General features: G+C 42.3%; 1 protein-coding gene across 1 annotated transcript in view; it reads right to left on the bottom strand.

Annotated features, from left to right (window-relative positions):
* THSD4 (thrombospondin type 1 domain containing 4) overlaps positions 1 to 15518 on the bottom strand; it is a 624907-nt gene that overhangs the window by 488333 nt on the left and 121056 nt on the right. The window contains exon 5 of the mRNA XM_070468752.1: positions 14069 to 14516. Coding sequence (XP_070324853.1) covers positions 14069 to 14516 — 448 coding nt within the window. The remainder of the gene's footprint in view (positions 1 to 14068; positions 14517 to 15518) is intronic.

Raw genomic sequence — 15518 nt, 5'->3', positions numbered from 1 at the left:
AGAATCTGCATGCCAATACAGGAGACAAGGGTTTGATCCTTGGTCCAGGAAGATCTCCATGACTAGAGAAAAGCCCACACAGCAACGAAGACCTAGCACAGCCAAAAATTAAAAAGAATAGAATTATAAAAAAGAAGAGCTAACTTTTATCAACACTCACCAAATGTCCGCTATTCCACAGACATATACATATGATTTATGTATATTTGCTCACTTAATCTGCACAACCACTCACATCCATTTCATAGACGAGGAAGAGGAGGCAAAGAAAAGTTAAATGAGCTGCCCAAGGTCACAGGGCAGGTGGGGAAGTCAGTATTTAACTCTAGAACTCATGACAGTAACCACTCTGCCAAGGTGCCCGTCGAGACCATGTGGACTGCATAGTTAATCTGTAACGGATCCTCAGACAAGAGAGCCGTAAGCTCCTCTTGCTTACTGTCAGGGGACATCCTGGAGAACAGGTTCAGATTCGGCCTCTGAGGCCTGCTGGAGTGGCCCCAGTAACAGACTAGGGAGCTGAAGATTGAGGATGAAAGCCAAGGAGGGCTGGGGAATTTCTGTTTCATGTCTCTTCTGTAGATTACATCTGTTTGTACTTGTCATACTATTATCAGTGTACGATCTCCTCTCATTTTAACAGACTCTCTGAAGTTAAAACTTCCAGGTTACAGATCATTTTACATTTGTTACCCTTTAAGTGGGTTGTTTCCTGATGCCATAGACTGAGTCACCCTCACCTTATCAGTAATTGTCTCTATATTACACTGTGAGTTGGCTTGGGGCAGATTTCCTGCTGATCCTTTCCATGGTCACAGATCCTTATAATCTTCAGGCCAGAAAACTGAAGCAAGGGAAAAGCCATGGAGATAGAGATCAGGCTCACTCAGGATGGGGCCAGCTAAGACTGGAGCTTTACAGCCAAAGAATGCCCCTGGGAGATAACCTCCCTTCAAATGACTCTTCCATCCCAAAGAAGGAGGGATATTCCCACCGGCCTCTATGGGAAGCGGAATAAAGATGTACTTTAATATAATGAGCAGAATCTTTATAAAGCACTTGAGGCCCTATCCAAAGTTCCATCTAGACAATTGCTTGGAGTTGCTATGAGTCACAAAAATTATTATGGAAACTCTGGCTATGTTTCTAGTGACCCTAGTTAATCTGAGATGACAACTGCCCATACATAACTTCACTGCTCAAGAGGTCCCTGTCAGTGATCACACAATTACCTTTCAGTAATTAAGCATTTCAGTTCCCCAGGAGACGGAAGAATATCATCCTTGATGAAGATAACACCAAGGAACATGACCTTGGGGTCTGCCTGAGTCCAATATGCACTACTTCTTTTTTTTTTTTTTTTTTTTTTTTAGCTTTTGCATTGCTCTGGATTCAATCAAAAGACCAGCTACCATAGCAACATATGATGTATTTAACATCACCACAGTGAAAAAATCTAAAGAACAAGCTCTAGAATATGTCCTTGCACTGCCATGAGAAAGTGCCTACGTGACCTTGGGAAAAGTACTCTGCTCCTTTAAAACAGCCTAAATGATTGCATTTTAATCCCAAACCCTATGCTACTGCCCGCAACCCTGGAATTCCACGAGGAGTAAATTAGTAATATATTCAAGTTTGTAACTCATAGTAATGCAATACATGTTAGCTGAATTGAAATCTAAGAAGACATCAACGATGAATCCAGCAGTTCCAGAAGCTCTAAGTGCCCAACAGGTAGGTGTTCTCTTCTGCAGATGGAAGATCGGCTTTGTTTCTCAGCCGTAGAATTGTACAACCACGGATCAAAATTTCTTACAAGTGATTCAACACAGTTTTCAAATATGTTTAATAACTGCTTTCCCAAGTCACTTGGAACAAACTCAACTTTGCAATAATGCTGCCACCTCCCACCACTTCCAGAGCCCTCTAGACAGTCAGTGAATTGGTTTTTCCAAAAGAGCCTGGTAAAGGATTTGGATTTAAAAAACAAATAACTGAGGTTTTCTCCATTCTCACTTTTTTTTTCCTATCCAAGTTCATACTGTTCTCCTAGAGAAAGGAGCTTCCCTCTTATTCAGTAAGTGCATCAAAGACCCAAAGGATGTTAATGTAACTAAGCCCATCCATTCACCCAAGAGAACCCTATTTCTTAAATACTCTGTACACATGTCTATACAAACCTAGGTTTATCCCAGGAATGCTTGTTTATTTCTCCCTCTTTAGATTATTCATGTATCTCTAGATCTGTAAGAAGAATTCTCTAAAAGAGAATATCCTTTTTATAACTAACCAGGAAGTATGTGGGAAAAAGTAAACTTTTAAATTCAAAACTCCTACTCCCCTAAGGAGCACAAATTTTACAGGGGCTACTTTAGGAATCTTATTAATAAGCCCGGTTTCCCTCCCCTCTGCCATCTGCTGAGGCAAGACGTGAAAATCCTTCAAAGGCAAACAGTCACTGTGCCCTTGCTATGATTGCAATTATTGAGGATGCAAAGAAAAATCCCTCAAAATAGTCTCCTGCAAGGATTTCATAGGCCAAGGTAAAATAAAGAAAGAAATAAACCAAAACATGTAATGCCATGGGAAGAGTTTGGTAAACCACTTAGGCACTGCATTTCTAATCTTGAAAAATAAGGAGTTGACTGATCCTTCCAAACATTGACAAATCAACAAAACAAAACATTATTAATATACTATATATAATAAAAATATAACTGAAAATAAAATATGGCTAACAGAGATCACCAGAGTGGACATAAGGGGGTCATTTATCTTTCAGATTGAGGAGTCAACAGAGAAAATTTGAAGCTGATATATCAAGAAGCAGAGGTGTTGGTACACTATTTCAAGTTATGGAGAGATTTAAATTTTAAATGATTGACTATAATTACATCCTGAGAGAGGGACGAGGATATACCTCTCTTACTGCCACTGTGATATTCCTTCCTATTTGTACTTCTTTTTGTAATCATGAAAAGTGACAGCTGTGAATAAAAAACTCAGTATTTAAAAACTATGATCATGGCATCTGGTCCCATCACTTCATGGCAAATAGATGAGGAAACAATGGAAACAGTGACAGATTTTATTTTCTTGGGCTCCAAAATCACTGCAGATGGCGACTGCAGCCATGAAATTAAAAGACACTTGCTCCTTGGAAGAAAAGCTTTGACAAGCCTAGACAGCATATTGAAAAGTCAGAGATATCACCTTGTCAAGAAAGGTCCACATAGTTGAAGCTATGGTTTTTCCAGTAGTCAAATATGGATGTGAGAGCTAGACAATATAGAAGTCTGAGCACTGAAGAATTTTGGTGCTCAAGAAGACTCTTTAAATTCCCTTGGAGTGCAAGGAAGTCAAATCAGTCAATCCTAAAGGAATTCAACCCTGAATGTTCATTGGAAGGACTGATGCTGAAGCTCCAATACTTTGGCTACCCGATGCAAAGAACTGAATCATTGGAAAAGACCCCGATGCTAGGAAAGATTGAGAACAAGAAGAGAAGGGGGCATCAGAGGATAAGATGGTTAGATAGCATCACTGACTCAATGGACATGAGCAGCAAACTCTGGGAGATGGTGATGGACAGGGAAGCCTGGTATGCTGCAGTCCATGGTGTTACAAAGAGTCAGACACGACTGAGCAACTAAACAACAACATATTTATGGGTGTGATTCATACATTCATATCTCACATATATATCAGTATGAAATTTATTTGAATATTTATGTTTAATGTATCTAATAGTTACATGTTTATATATACTATATATAAGGCCACTATTCACAAAATATCCATATACATATTTCATAAATATCTGTTAGTTGCTCAGTTGTGTCCAACTCTTTGCAACCCCATGGACTGTAACCGACCAGGATCCTCTGCCCATGGAATACTCCAAGCAAGAATACTGGAGTGGATTGCCATTCTCTTCTCCAGGGGCTTTTCCCAACCCAGGGATCAAACTCAGGTCTCCCACATTGCAGGCAGATTCTTTACCGTCTGAGCCACCAGAAAGCCCATTTCATACACACACACATACACACACACATATATACACACATATATTTCTATGGAAAACTGAGTGGTCTGAGAAGATGAAGGCAGAGTGCTGCAAACAGCACTGACACTCACATGTATTTCTCAGATAAGGCGGCTGGTGCCAAGTTCATGACAGGAGAAACCTAAGTTGAGCCCTGAAGTTAGAGAACTTGATTATCCAGTAACTGGCCCCATAGTTTCTGGTACATTTTACACCTCACAGAACTGCACTGACTTCTTAATGTGGCCCATTTGCAAAGTCTGTCCTTGAACTGCATGCGGGAAGTTGTTTATCAGTTCCTCTCTCATTTCATAGAAGAGTAGCAATGGGATAGAATTAAAATCTGCCTAAAGAGGCCCTAGCTATATTTGAGATTTGTCCAATATCCTCCCTTCATTTTCACTTACTTTGAGCCAGAAACAACTCTGCATGTGGATAAATCCATTGTCAGAAGTCAGTCCCACCCAAGGGAAATTTACTGGAGAGTCACTGATAACACAACTCATCACAGCCGTTTTTTGCTAAAAGCTGCTTTTTAGCCCCAGAGGTTTTTCCCCTCAAAACGCTAAGTGTACTCTGTCTAAACTCAGGATCATGCCTCCTTTGTCAGCAAAGCCCTTTAAAAACTCAAAACCTTGTCCCCGCCTTGCACCTGGTGACTCACTGCAGCCTCCGTGATCCAGAAGGAGCCTGTGTGTCAGCTTCCTCTCCAGGGAGGAAGCACTGAACTCAGAGTGCTGAAGAGAAGAAGGAGAGAGAGAGACATCTAGGGCTCCAGGACAAACAGCATAAGATGTCTTGGTTGGTTAATTATGTTGCAAATAATAATAATACAAAACCCTAGAAACAGCTAGCAGAAAAAAGCTGTATTTTTACCGCATCCCTCAGACACCAGGAGAGACTGTGGTTTGGTTTTCTCCTTCCCACGTGTCACCCCTATAAAGAAAGACTCTAGTCTTTTTGTTCCCAAGTCTTGACCTTCAGTGAGCACATATTTAAAATGGAAAACCAACAAGGACCTACTGTATTGCACAGGGAACTCTCATCAATATTACGTGGCAGCCTAGATGGGAGGGGAGTTTGGGGGAAAATGGATACATGTATATGTGTGACTGAATCTCTTTGCTTGTCTACCTAAAACGATCACAACCATGTTAATCAGCTATACTCCAATACAAAATAAAAAGTTTAAAAATAAAACAAGAAATGTATCTGTTTGCACGATGTTTGAATACTAATTATTTTTAGCCACAGTTGAGAACGTGTCCAGGGCTGTGGATAAACCACGTTCACCTCCCGGTGTTGCTCTTCACTGCCGAAGATATATTTGCAGGTGAAGTCACCGCTCAAGCAAAAGCATCTCATTCCACTGACAAGTCCTCCAACATCCCTTCTTGTTTCTCAGCCCTTACTGGAGCCTGAAAGGATTCTCGTAACTGTCACTCCCCCTTTCTAGAAAACTCTCCTCTCTGCTGAATCACCTGCACTCCTTCAGGAGGCCTTCACTTCACTTCACCTAAGCCAGGTTCACTTCCACTATCTGGAGATTTCAAGGGTCTACACAGCATGGAGAGTGGTGCCTGAGCTCTGCACTTGTTCTCCAGTTCAGTTCAGTCACTCAGTCGTGTCCAACTCTTTGCAACCCCATGGACTGCAGCACGCCAGGCTTCCCTGTCCATCACCAACTCCTAGAGCTTGCTCAAACTCATGTCCATCACGTCAGTGATGCCATCCAACCATCTCATCCTCTGTCGTCCCCTTCTCCTCCCACCTTCAATCTTTCCCAGCATCAAGGTTTTTTCTAATGAGTCTGCTCTTCACATCAGGTGGTCAAAGTGTTAGTGCTTCAGCTTCAGCATCAGTCCTTCCAATGAATATTCAGGACTGATTTCCTTTAGGATGGACTGATTTGATCTCCTTGCAGTCCAAGGGACTTCGAAGTGTCTTCTTCAGCACCACAGTTCAAAAGCATCAATTCTTTGGTGCTCAGCTTTCTTTATGGTCCAATGCTCATATCCATACATGACTATTGGAAAAACCAGAGCTTTGCCTAGACAGACCTGTGTCAGCAAAGTAATGTCTCTGCTTTTTAATATGCTGTCTAGGTTGGTCATAGATTTTCTTCCAAGGAGTAAGCGTCTTTTAATTTCATGGCTGCAGTCACCATCTGCAGTGATTTTGTAGCCCAAGAAAATACAGTTTGTCACTGTTCCCATTGTTTCCCCATCTATTTGCCATGAAGTGATAGGACCAGATGCCATCATCTTAGTTTTCTGAATGTTGAGTTTTAAGCCAGCTTTTTCACTCTCCCCTTTCACATTTATCAACAGGCTTTTTAGTTCCTCTTCCCTTTCTGTCATAACGGTGGTGTCATGAGCATATCTGAGGCTATTGATATTTCTCCCAGCAATCTTGATTCCAGCTGTGCTTCATCCAACCCAGCATTTTGCATTATGTACTCTGCACACAAGTTAAATAAGCAGGGTAACAATATACAGCCTTGACGTACTCCTTTACCAATCTGGAACCAGTCTGTTGTTCCATGTTCAGTTCTAACTGTTGCTTCTTGACCTGCATACAGGTTTCTCAAGAGGCAGGTGAGATGGTCCAGAATGACCATCTCTTTAAGAATTTTCTACAGCTTGTTGTGATCCACATAGTCAAAGGCTTTAGCATAGTCAGTGAAGCAGAAGTACACGTTTTTTCTGGAATTCTTTTGCTTTTTCTATGATTCAATGGATGTTGGCAATTTGATCTCTGGTTCCTCTGCCTTTTCTAAATATAGCTTGTACATCTGGAATTTCTTGGTTCATGTACTGCTGAAGTTTGGCTTGAAGAATTTTGAGCATGACTTTGCTAGTGTGTGAGATGAGTGTAATTGTGTGGTAGTTTGAACATTCTTTGGCATTGCCTTTCTTTGGGATTGGAATGAAAACTGACCTTTTCCAGTCCTATGGCCACTGCTGAGTTTTCCAAATTTGCTGCCATATTGAGTGCAGCACTTTCACAGCATCATCTTTCAGGATTTGAAATAGCTCAACTGGAATTCCATCACCTCCACTAGCTTTGTTCATAGTGATGCTTCCTATGGCCCACTTGACCTTGCACTCCAGGTTGTCTGGCTCTAGGTGAGTGATCACACCATCATGGTTATCTGGGTTATGAAGATCTTTTTTGTATAGCTCTTCTGTGTATTCTTGCCACCTTTTCTTAATATCTTCTGCTTCTGTTAGTTCCATACCATTTCTGTCCTTTATTGTGCCCATCTTTGCATTAAATGTTCCCTTGGTATCTCTAATTTTCCTGAAGAGATCGCTAGTCTTTCCCATTCTATTGTTTCCCTCTATTTCTTTGCAGTGATCATTTAGAAAGGCTTTCTTATCTCTCCTTGCTATTCTTTGGAACTCTGCATTCAGATGGATATATCTTTCCTTTTCTTCTTTGTCTTTCATTTCTCTTCTTTTCTCTGCTATTTGTAAGACCTCCTCACACAACCATTTTGCCTTTTTGCATTTCTTCTTCTTAGGGATGGTTTTGATCACCACCTCCTGTACAATGCTACAAACCTCTGTCCATAGTGCATCAGGCACTCTGTCTACCAGATCTAATCCCTTGAATCTATTTGTCACTTCCACTGTAGAATCGTAAAGGATCTGATTTAGTTCATACCTGAATGGTCTAGTGGTTTTCCCTACTTTCTTCAATTTAAGTCTGAATTTGGCAATAAGGAGCTCATGATCTGAGCCATAGTTAGCTCCCAGTCTTGTTTTTGTTAACTTTATAGAGTTTTTCCATCTTTAACTGTAAAGAATATAATCAATCTGATTTCCGTATTGACCATCTGGTGATGTCCATGTGTAGAGTGATCTCTTGTGTTGTTGGAAGAGGGTGTTTGCTATGACCAGTTTGTTCTCTTGGCAAAACTCTGTTAGCACTTGTTGTTACATATTTATAAGTCTCCCTCTCCCACTGAACTTTGACTTGCTTAGGGTCAGAGCTTCCTCTAATTTCAGTGTCCCTGACCCCCAATCAATGTCAGGGTTGTGCTCATGGACTCTAAGCAAAAAGCCACAGTAGGGAGTGACTAGGAGTGTTATACTAGTAGACATCTACGAAGATGCCTGCTCTAAAAGACCACATATCCTTTTTTTCTTAATTGACTAGCTTTATTTATTTATGATGTCTTTATTTGGCTACACCATGTGGCATATGGGAACTTAGTTCCCTGACCAGGGATTGAACTTGCACTCCCTGCAGGGGAAGCATGTCTTAACCATTGGACCACCAGGGAAGCCCCCCTAAATTCTTTATTCATACGGAAGCGTGTCAGCTTCACTTCCTCATACACATATAGGCAAGGATAAAGAAAGTCTTCCTTATTTTTAAAGTCTACATTCAGAGATCATTAGGGTTGCATTTATTACTGATATTGAAGTACTATTTCATCAAGGACATCTTATATGATCAGAACAATCCTAAAGACATGGCTTAATATTAAATATGCACATCTGAGGGCATAAAGGCTTCACTGGCATGAAGTTACCTATAGGCTGACCTCTGTCACTTTAAATATGACCCAAAGGTGATTACATTAAAACCACATCACAGCTGAAATGCTGGGTCTCTCAACTTGTTTTGTGGATGGGCAGAGGGAAAGGCTTCCCTGGTGGCTCAGAGGGTAAAGAATCTGCCAGTCAATGCAGGAGACCCAGGTTTCACTCCTGGGTCGGGAAGATACCCTGGAGAAGGGAATGGTTCCACACTCCAGGATTCTTGCCTGGAGAATTCCATGGACAGAGGAGCCTGGAGGACTGTAGTTCATGGGGGTCACAAAGAGTTACACACAACTGAAAGGCTAACACTTTCACTTTCAAAAGGAAAGGACTCTCAACCACTGGTAACTCAAAGGACAACAGGGGATTCTGAGCAAGTCTGACCATTTCATCCACAATTCCATGACTGAGCACTTAGGAAATGGGAGCTGTTCAGATATGTAGACATTACTCCATTATCTTCAGCCACATTCACTTATCCAGGTCCAAAACTTTTTTCTGCTAACTGTGTGTCAGCACATGCCAAGCTTGAACCTGACCTAATCTGCACCTCACAACAACTCTGTGCAGTAGGTACAATTACTGTCCCCAGATTACAGATGGTCCTCAAAGAGTTAAGTAACTTGGCCAAGGAAACTCAACTCCCAGTGTTGGAGCTGGGGTTTATATCCAGCTCAGATTTGCTCCCAAGCTCACTAAAGCTTTAAGACTTAACCAACTAAGACAGTTGATTAGAATTGTTTTCTGATTTTTTACTGTTTAAATGTTTCTCACCCGTCAATCTCATGTAAGAAAGACCTGCAAGACCATGTGATCTTTCTGTATTCTGAGATGTTAAAGAATAAATTGCCCATTAAGACCATGATTATTTGGGACTTCCCTGACCGTCCAGTGGTTGACTCCACACTTTCACTGCAAGGGGCATGGGTTTGATCCCCAGTTGGGGAACTAAGATGGTGATGTCATGCACAGCACAGCAGGTAAGAAAGAAATGAAAAAAGGAAGAATAAAATAAAGAAAGTTAATGAAAAAAAAAGAAAGGAGAAAGACTGTGATTATTTATAGTGGATAAGAGGAGGCAAGAGGGTAAAAACATGAGTTTGCGCAAACTCCAGGAGGTAGAGAAGGACAGGGAAGCCTGGCATGCTGCAATCCATGGGGTACCAAAGAGAGGGACACAACTGAGGGACTGAACAACAACAAAAGAGGAGGTAAAAGGTCAAAAGAGAGTCCCCGCCACGGGCAGGCACCGTGACTTGCTTGTCTTGTCCGTGACTATGCTGTTTCCTTGACCTCAAACGCTCCTTCCCCTGTTTTGGCCATCCTTGAAAGCCCAGCTCAACTGCTCCCTTCCCCAACCCTGTGGCCTCCTGCCCTACACTCCGAGAGTTCTTCCCCTCACTACGTGCTCCAGCACTGAGCAAATGACTTACAAGTAGCTCATTTAGCACCTTCTCCGCTGTGTTGAAGGAGACATCATGACCAGTGATGAGACACTGTTCTGAGATTTGGAAGCCTGCAAAAACATTTCCCTTAATTCAGACCACCTGCCATACACATGACCTCACAGCTCAGAACTGAGCCCCTTACTGTGAAGGAAGTCTTAGAAAGGGGGCATTCCATCAAGAACTGGAGTGGGAGCGGCTTCCCTGGGGAGGGGAGGCAGTGGTTAAGACTCTGAGCTTCCACTGCCAGGTGCACTGGTTCAATCCCTGGTTGGGGAACAAAGATCCCACATGCCCTGTGGTGCAGCCAAAAACATTTTTTTAATAAAAAATAAATAAAACAACTGGGGTGGGATGTACTGGGCACTTAATTAAAGTGATGAAGTTCTGAAATCAGTGGATATTTCCAACCAGACCTGGGTTACTCTCCCTTCTTTTTCTTCTACAAGATAACTGGGAGAGAACTCTAAATGTATGCATTATTTTTTAATCTTTGAAAGGACATAAGTGAAAGCCTGCACTCCCTGTTCACAGGGAATTGTTCATAGCACTGCCCTTCACCTCTTTCATTTTTGAGTAGGAAGATTTACATAATTGGGGGACTCATGCAATCACCCCTTTTGGACATTAAGAAGTATACGAACATGTCTACATAAGGTCATTGAGGCTAAGATGCTGGAAACCATGGGTACACATGGAGAATGCACAAATAAGACAGCCCAGCAGGACGAGACTGCTCTCAGAAAAGCCTGCTTGCAAGGTTGGTCTTTGGCTGATGTCTGGGGACTTGGATTTTAGAAGGGTTCCCACCACTTCCTAAGTAGTAAGAGTGAGTCACTATGCTCCAGCTATATTGTACAAGCAATATATTTTATGCTAAGCCCCTGCTTTTCTTCTGGGAGCCTGGCACTTTAGTAAGTAGCAAGCAGAGGGTGCCTCTGAGCTAGCCCCAGTATAAACCTTGGCCATGGAGTCTGTAATGAGCTTCCCTGGTAGATGATATCTCACACGTGTAATAACTCACTGCTGAGGGAATGAAGAAGTACAACCTATGTAACTCCACAGGGACAGGACTCTTGGAAGACTGAGCCTGCTTTCCTCTGGACCTGGCCCCATGCACCTTGCCTTTTGCTGATTTTCCCAGTAGCCTTTCATTGTCATAAATCACAGCTGTGCCTTCAACTGTATGCTGAGCCCAGTGGGTCTTCCTACAAATCATTAGACCAAGGCGTGGTTCTAGGAGCCACTAACAGGGAGTCTTAAAGTGTTCATGGGGCATAGCCCAAATCCCAAGAAGCCATGGGCTGAAAAAACAGAAGATATGCATTTAGGTTGCCTCAACATCCTGGCTATTGTAAATAGTGCTGCAATGAACACTGGGACAGAGGAATGGATAAAGAAGATGTGTTGCATGTATAGAATGGAATATTACTTGGCCATAAAAAGAACCAAACTGGGTCATTTGTAGAGACATGGACGGGTCTAAAGTCTGTCACACAGAGTGAAGTAAGTCAGAAAGAGAAAGACAAATAAAGTATATTAAAGCACATATGTGGAATCTAGAAAATGGTACAGATGAACCTATTTGCAGGGCAGGGATAGAGATGCAGGCGTAGAGAAGGGACATGTGGACATCACAGGGCGAAGCGGGTGGGATGAATAGGGAGATTAGGACTGACATATGTACACTACCATGTGTAAAATACACAGCTAGTGGGAACCTACTATAAAGCACTAGGAGCTCAGCTCGGGGCTCTGTGGCCACATCGATGGGGGGGTTGGGAGGCTGGGAGGGAGGTCCAAGAAGGAGGAATATACATATACCTATACATATACATATAGCTGATTCACTTCATTCTACTGCAGAAACACAACATTGTAAAGCAACCATACCCCAGTATTTTAAAAAGAAGATGTGTATTACTGTGACCTCTAAGGAAACATGTCTCTCAATAAGGATAAGTAGGATGTGGCTTGGGGTGACGGGGTGCAAAGTGTTACAGTGAAAAGAAGGGACTTAAACCTGTACAATCCTTTGTCAACATTTACTTCTTCGTCTAAGAAGATGTGTGAGACACTGCTTTACCTATTTGCAAAATGATGCAGACATCATGAATTCACGAGAATTTAAAAAAATATTCCTTGCAATTCAGTCTCCTCAGTAGTGGAGTTATCCAGCACCAGAAGAAACCACAGCTTCTACATAGGCAAATACAGCCCTGCTGTTGGCAGCATAGGCCTGGAAAAAAAGTGCATGCTTCAAAAACAGAGGTTAAATGAAAGAAATGCTAAGTTTACATCAGGTCTGTTTGAGTGTCCTAAGGGTGCGCTAAGTTGCTTTGGTCACGTCCGATTCTTTGTGACCCAATAGACTGTAGCCCACCAGGCTCCTCTGTCCGTGGCATTCTCCAGGCAAGAATACTGGAGTGGGTTGCTATGCCCTCCTCCAGGGGATCCTCCCGACCCAGGGATTGAACCACACCTCTTATTTCTCCTGCTTTAGCACTAGCACCACCTGGGAAGCTGATATATGCTAAATGCCTTCTCTCTTTTCCTTCTCTTCATGGATTACTTGGTCCTCAAAATTAAGACACATACTAATCAATGGGAGAGTGTATTCTACATTAGAAATTAACTAATTTCATTTTAAAAGAATTGCAATGGATATTCAAGAACAGGGACCATGTCTTATGATGAGCACAAGTATTTTGTTTTGTTTTGTTTACAAAGCACTTTCTTAATATCAGCTCAGTTGATCCTCATAACAACTCTATGAGGTAGATAATATGACTTCTATCTTCCATGGAGCCTCATCCATTACAAGACAAGCAATGATGCTCAGTTAAGACTTCCTGGTTGACTGATTAGTAATGGCTTTAGGAAAATTACTGCTTTAAAAAATCAATAATTCCTGAAGTCTGTCAGTGGAAGAACATGCTGAAAAGAAATCCAGGCATTCAGAGGAATTATTAAAATCACAAATTAAGTCATTTCTATGGACTCTGTGGCAGGAAATATATTTTTAATGAGGAAATTGAAGCTAATATATAACAGCTGTCCTGTTACCCAGTAAGACTATTAAGGCAGATTAAATAATTAATGAGAAATATAGCAACTTGGAAATTTAACCTTTAAAGATTCTCTTATTTCTGTCTCTTTATATTGAGTTGGCCAAAAAGTTCTTTCAGGCTTTTCTGTAAGATGGAAAAACCCAAAAGAACTTTTTGGCCAACTCATTATAAAGTCTTTAAACTGATACATTGGTTTCCCAGGTCTCAGTGGTTAAAAAAAAAAAAAAAAAAATCCTCCTGCCAATGCAGGAGATGCAGGAGACAAAGGTTCAAGCCCTGGGTCAGGAAGGCCCTCTGGAGGAGAAAATGGCAACCCACTGTAGTGTTCTTGCCTGGAAAATTCCATAGACAGAGGAGCCTGGTGAGTCCACGGGGTCGAAAGAGTTGGACATGACTGAGTGAGCACAGCACACAAACTATTTTTTTTTTTTTTTTAAAAAAGCATCTTTGGTCATCTTGTATAGCTTCCATTTATAACTTGCTTTGCTGGAGAGTCATCAGCTATGGAATCTTCAGCAGTGTTTCACTGTCAGACTTTTTCAGGGAACCTCCAGGAAACTTACTGGATGATACCCATGATAGTCAAATCTCCCCAAACTCCCCCATCTTTGGCACCATCATTGGTTGCCCTAAATTAGCTAAACTGCACCTGACTCACAGGCCAATAAGCGAAAAAAAAATTGTGTTAATATAAAGCCACTGAGAATGTGGCAGTAGGCTTGATCAGCAATAGTGATCATCAATAAATGACTCCAGAAGTCATCTGTAAGTTACTAAAGTAATAACCTTAAAAAAGTATATGGGAGAACACATGAAGAGGAATGAGAGGAAGGGAGCATTGACACGGTCTAAAAAACCATGCCCTTGCTGTCTTCTATCGCGCATACTGCCGACCAACAGAAAGATGAGAGAAGCAGCTGTTTCCAGGGCCAGTCTCGGGCGGGATGTACTCACATTCGTGTTGCACAGCTTGTACTGCCGATAGGCCCCGATGCAGGAGATGGCTGTAGATCTGGTGGGCTGGGAGAAGCTCTGAGCTGCCCTGGGGGCCCCCAGCCCAGGGCTGCTGCTTGCTTCCTGGCTGTGGAAGAGACTGGAGGCTGCAGGGAAGCCTTGGTCACGGGTCAAAGGCAGCTGGTAGACAGAGCCCTCTGAGGCTTGCAGTCCAGAATGCGGGCCACTGTCACTCTGGTACAGAGGTCCATGCTGGGGGGCCTGCTGAGCTGAAGGGTGGTAGCTATGGCTAGAGCCAGCGGCCCCCTGGGACCTGGAATTCCGGGGTGAGGGCTTCTGCCGCCGAAGCCTCTGGGGTGGGTGTGCAGAATCCGTCTGCAATGGCAAGATGTACGGGGCCTTCCCATAACCATACTTGCCAGGGCCGATGGGACCTCGGGTCCTGCTCCTAAAGAGAAACACACAAGAGAGGATTTTCATGTTATCCAGAGCCTCTGGTCCATGGGAGAGGGGACTGGGTAGGAACAGAAGCCTGGGAGAGAGCCTGTGGTGGAACGGAGAGGTAACAGGAGAGCTTTCCAGGGGAAGGGTTAGGCCAAAACAGAAGCTCTCCAGAGGCTGGAACGTAGAATGAAAGTGGAGTCAACAGTGGGTGATGTGATCGGTAGAAAATGAAGTTAGAACAGTAAGCTGTGGCTAGTATGTGTCTTATGTCAGGGAGTTTGGGTGTTTTGTAGGTTGTAGGGAGCCACTGAAGGATTTTTGATTTTTATTGGACTACAATTGATTCACAATGTTGTATTAGTTTCAGGTATAGAGCAAAGTGAGTCAGTTATACATATATCCATTGTTTTAGATTCGTTTCCCATATCGGCCATTATAGAGTATTGAGTAGAGTTCCCTGTGCTATACAGTAGGTTCTCATTATTAATAGTTATCTATTTTATATATAGTATTTGAGAAGAATAAAGAGAAAATAGTCATCTCAGCCATAATAACATCTTGTTCACTTTTCTCCTGCCAATAATAGTTAGTGGGGTTTTTTCCTTACTCAACTGTACTAATATTTCAGACCCTGTTTCCATGACCATTCATGTCCAAATAGCTTTTCCAGGCAAGAGGAACTTAACTAAGCAACCAAAGACTAATGCAGTCCTGAGCCTTGACTTTCCCTGGGTCAAACTCAATCCCTGAAGAAATTTGAGGAGGTTGAGCAACTGGCTACTCCATCATTTAAGTCAACTCACAAGGAATAATGGGTAAAGGGCCATCTTCACATTCGTATGGATCTTTAGGTTTTGCCAAGAGCAGTTGCCCAGTGGGATCTTATGACAATTATGTAAACAGAGGGGTTTTTCCCCCCAGGGAGAAAAAAATCTCTGATTTATAGCTTCTGTCCATTTCCATAGTGCAAATGCTCCCACCATGGCCAATTGCAAGCTACCAATGT

This window comes from Odocoileus virginianus, chromosome 6 (assembly GCF_023699985.2).
Source record: "Odocoileus virginianus isolate 20LAN1187 ecotype Illinois chromosome 6, Ovbor_1.2, whole genome shotgun sequence".
Lineage (NCBI taxonomy): Eukaryota > Metazoa > Chordata > Mammalia > Artiodactyla > Cervidae > Odocoileus > Odocoileus virginianus.
The sequence above is the reverse complement of the archived record's forward strand: the minus strand, read 5'-3'. Positions and strand labels throughout refer to the sequence as shown.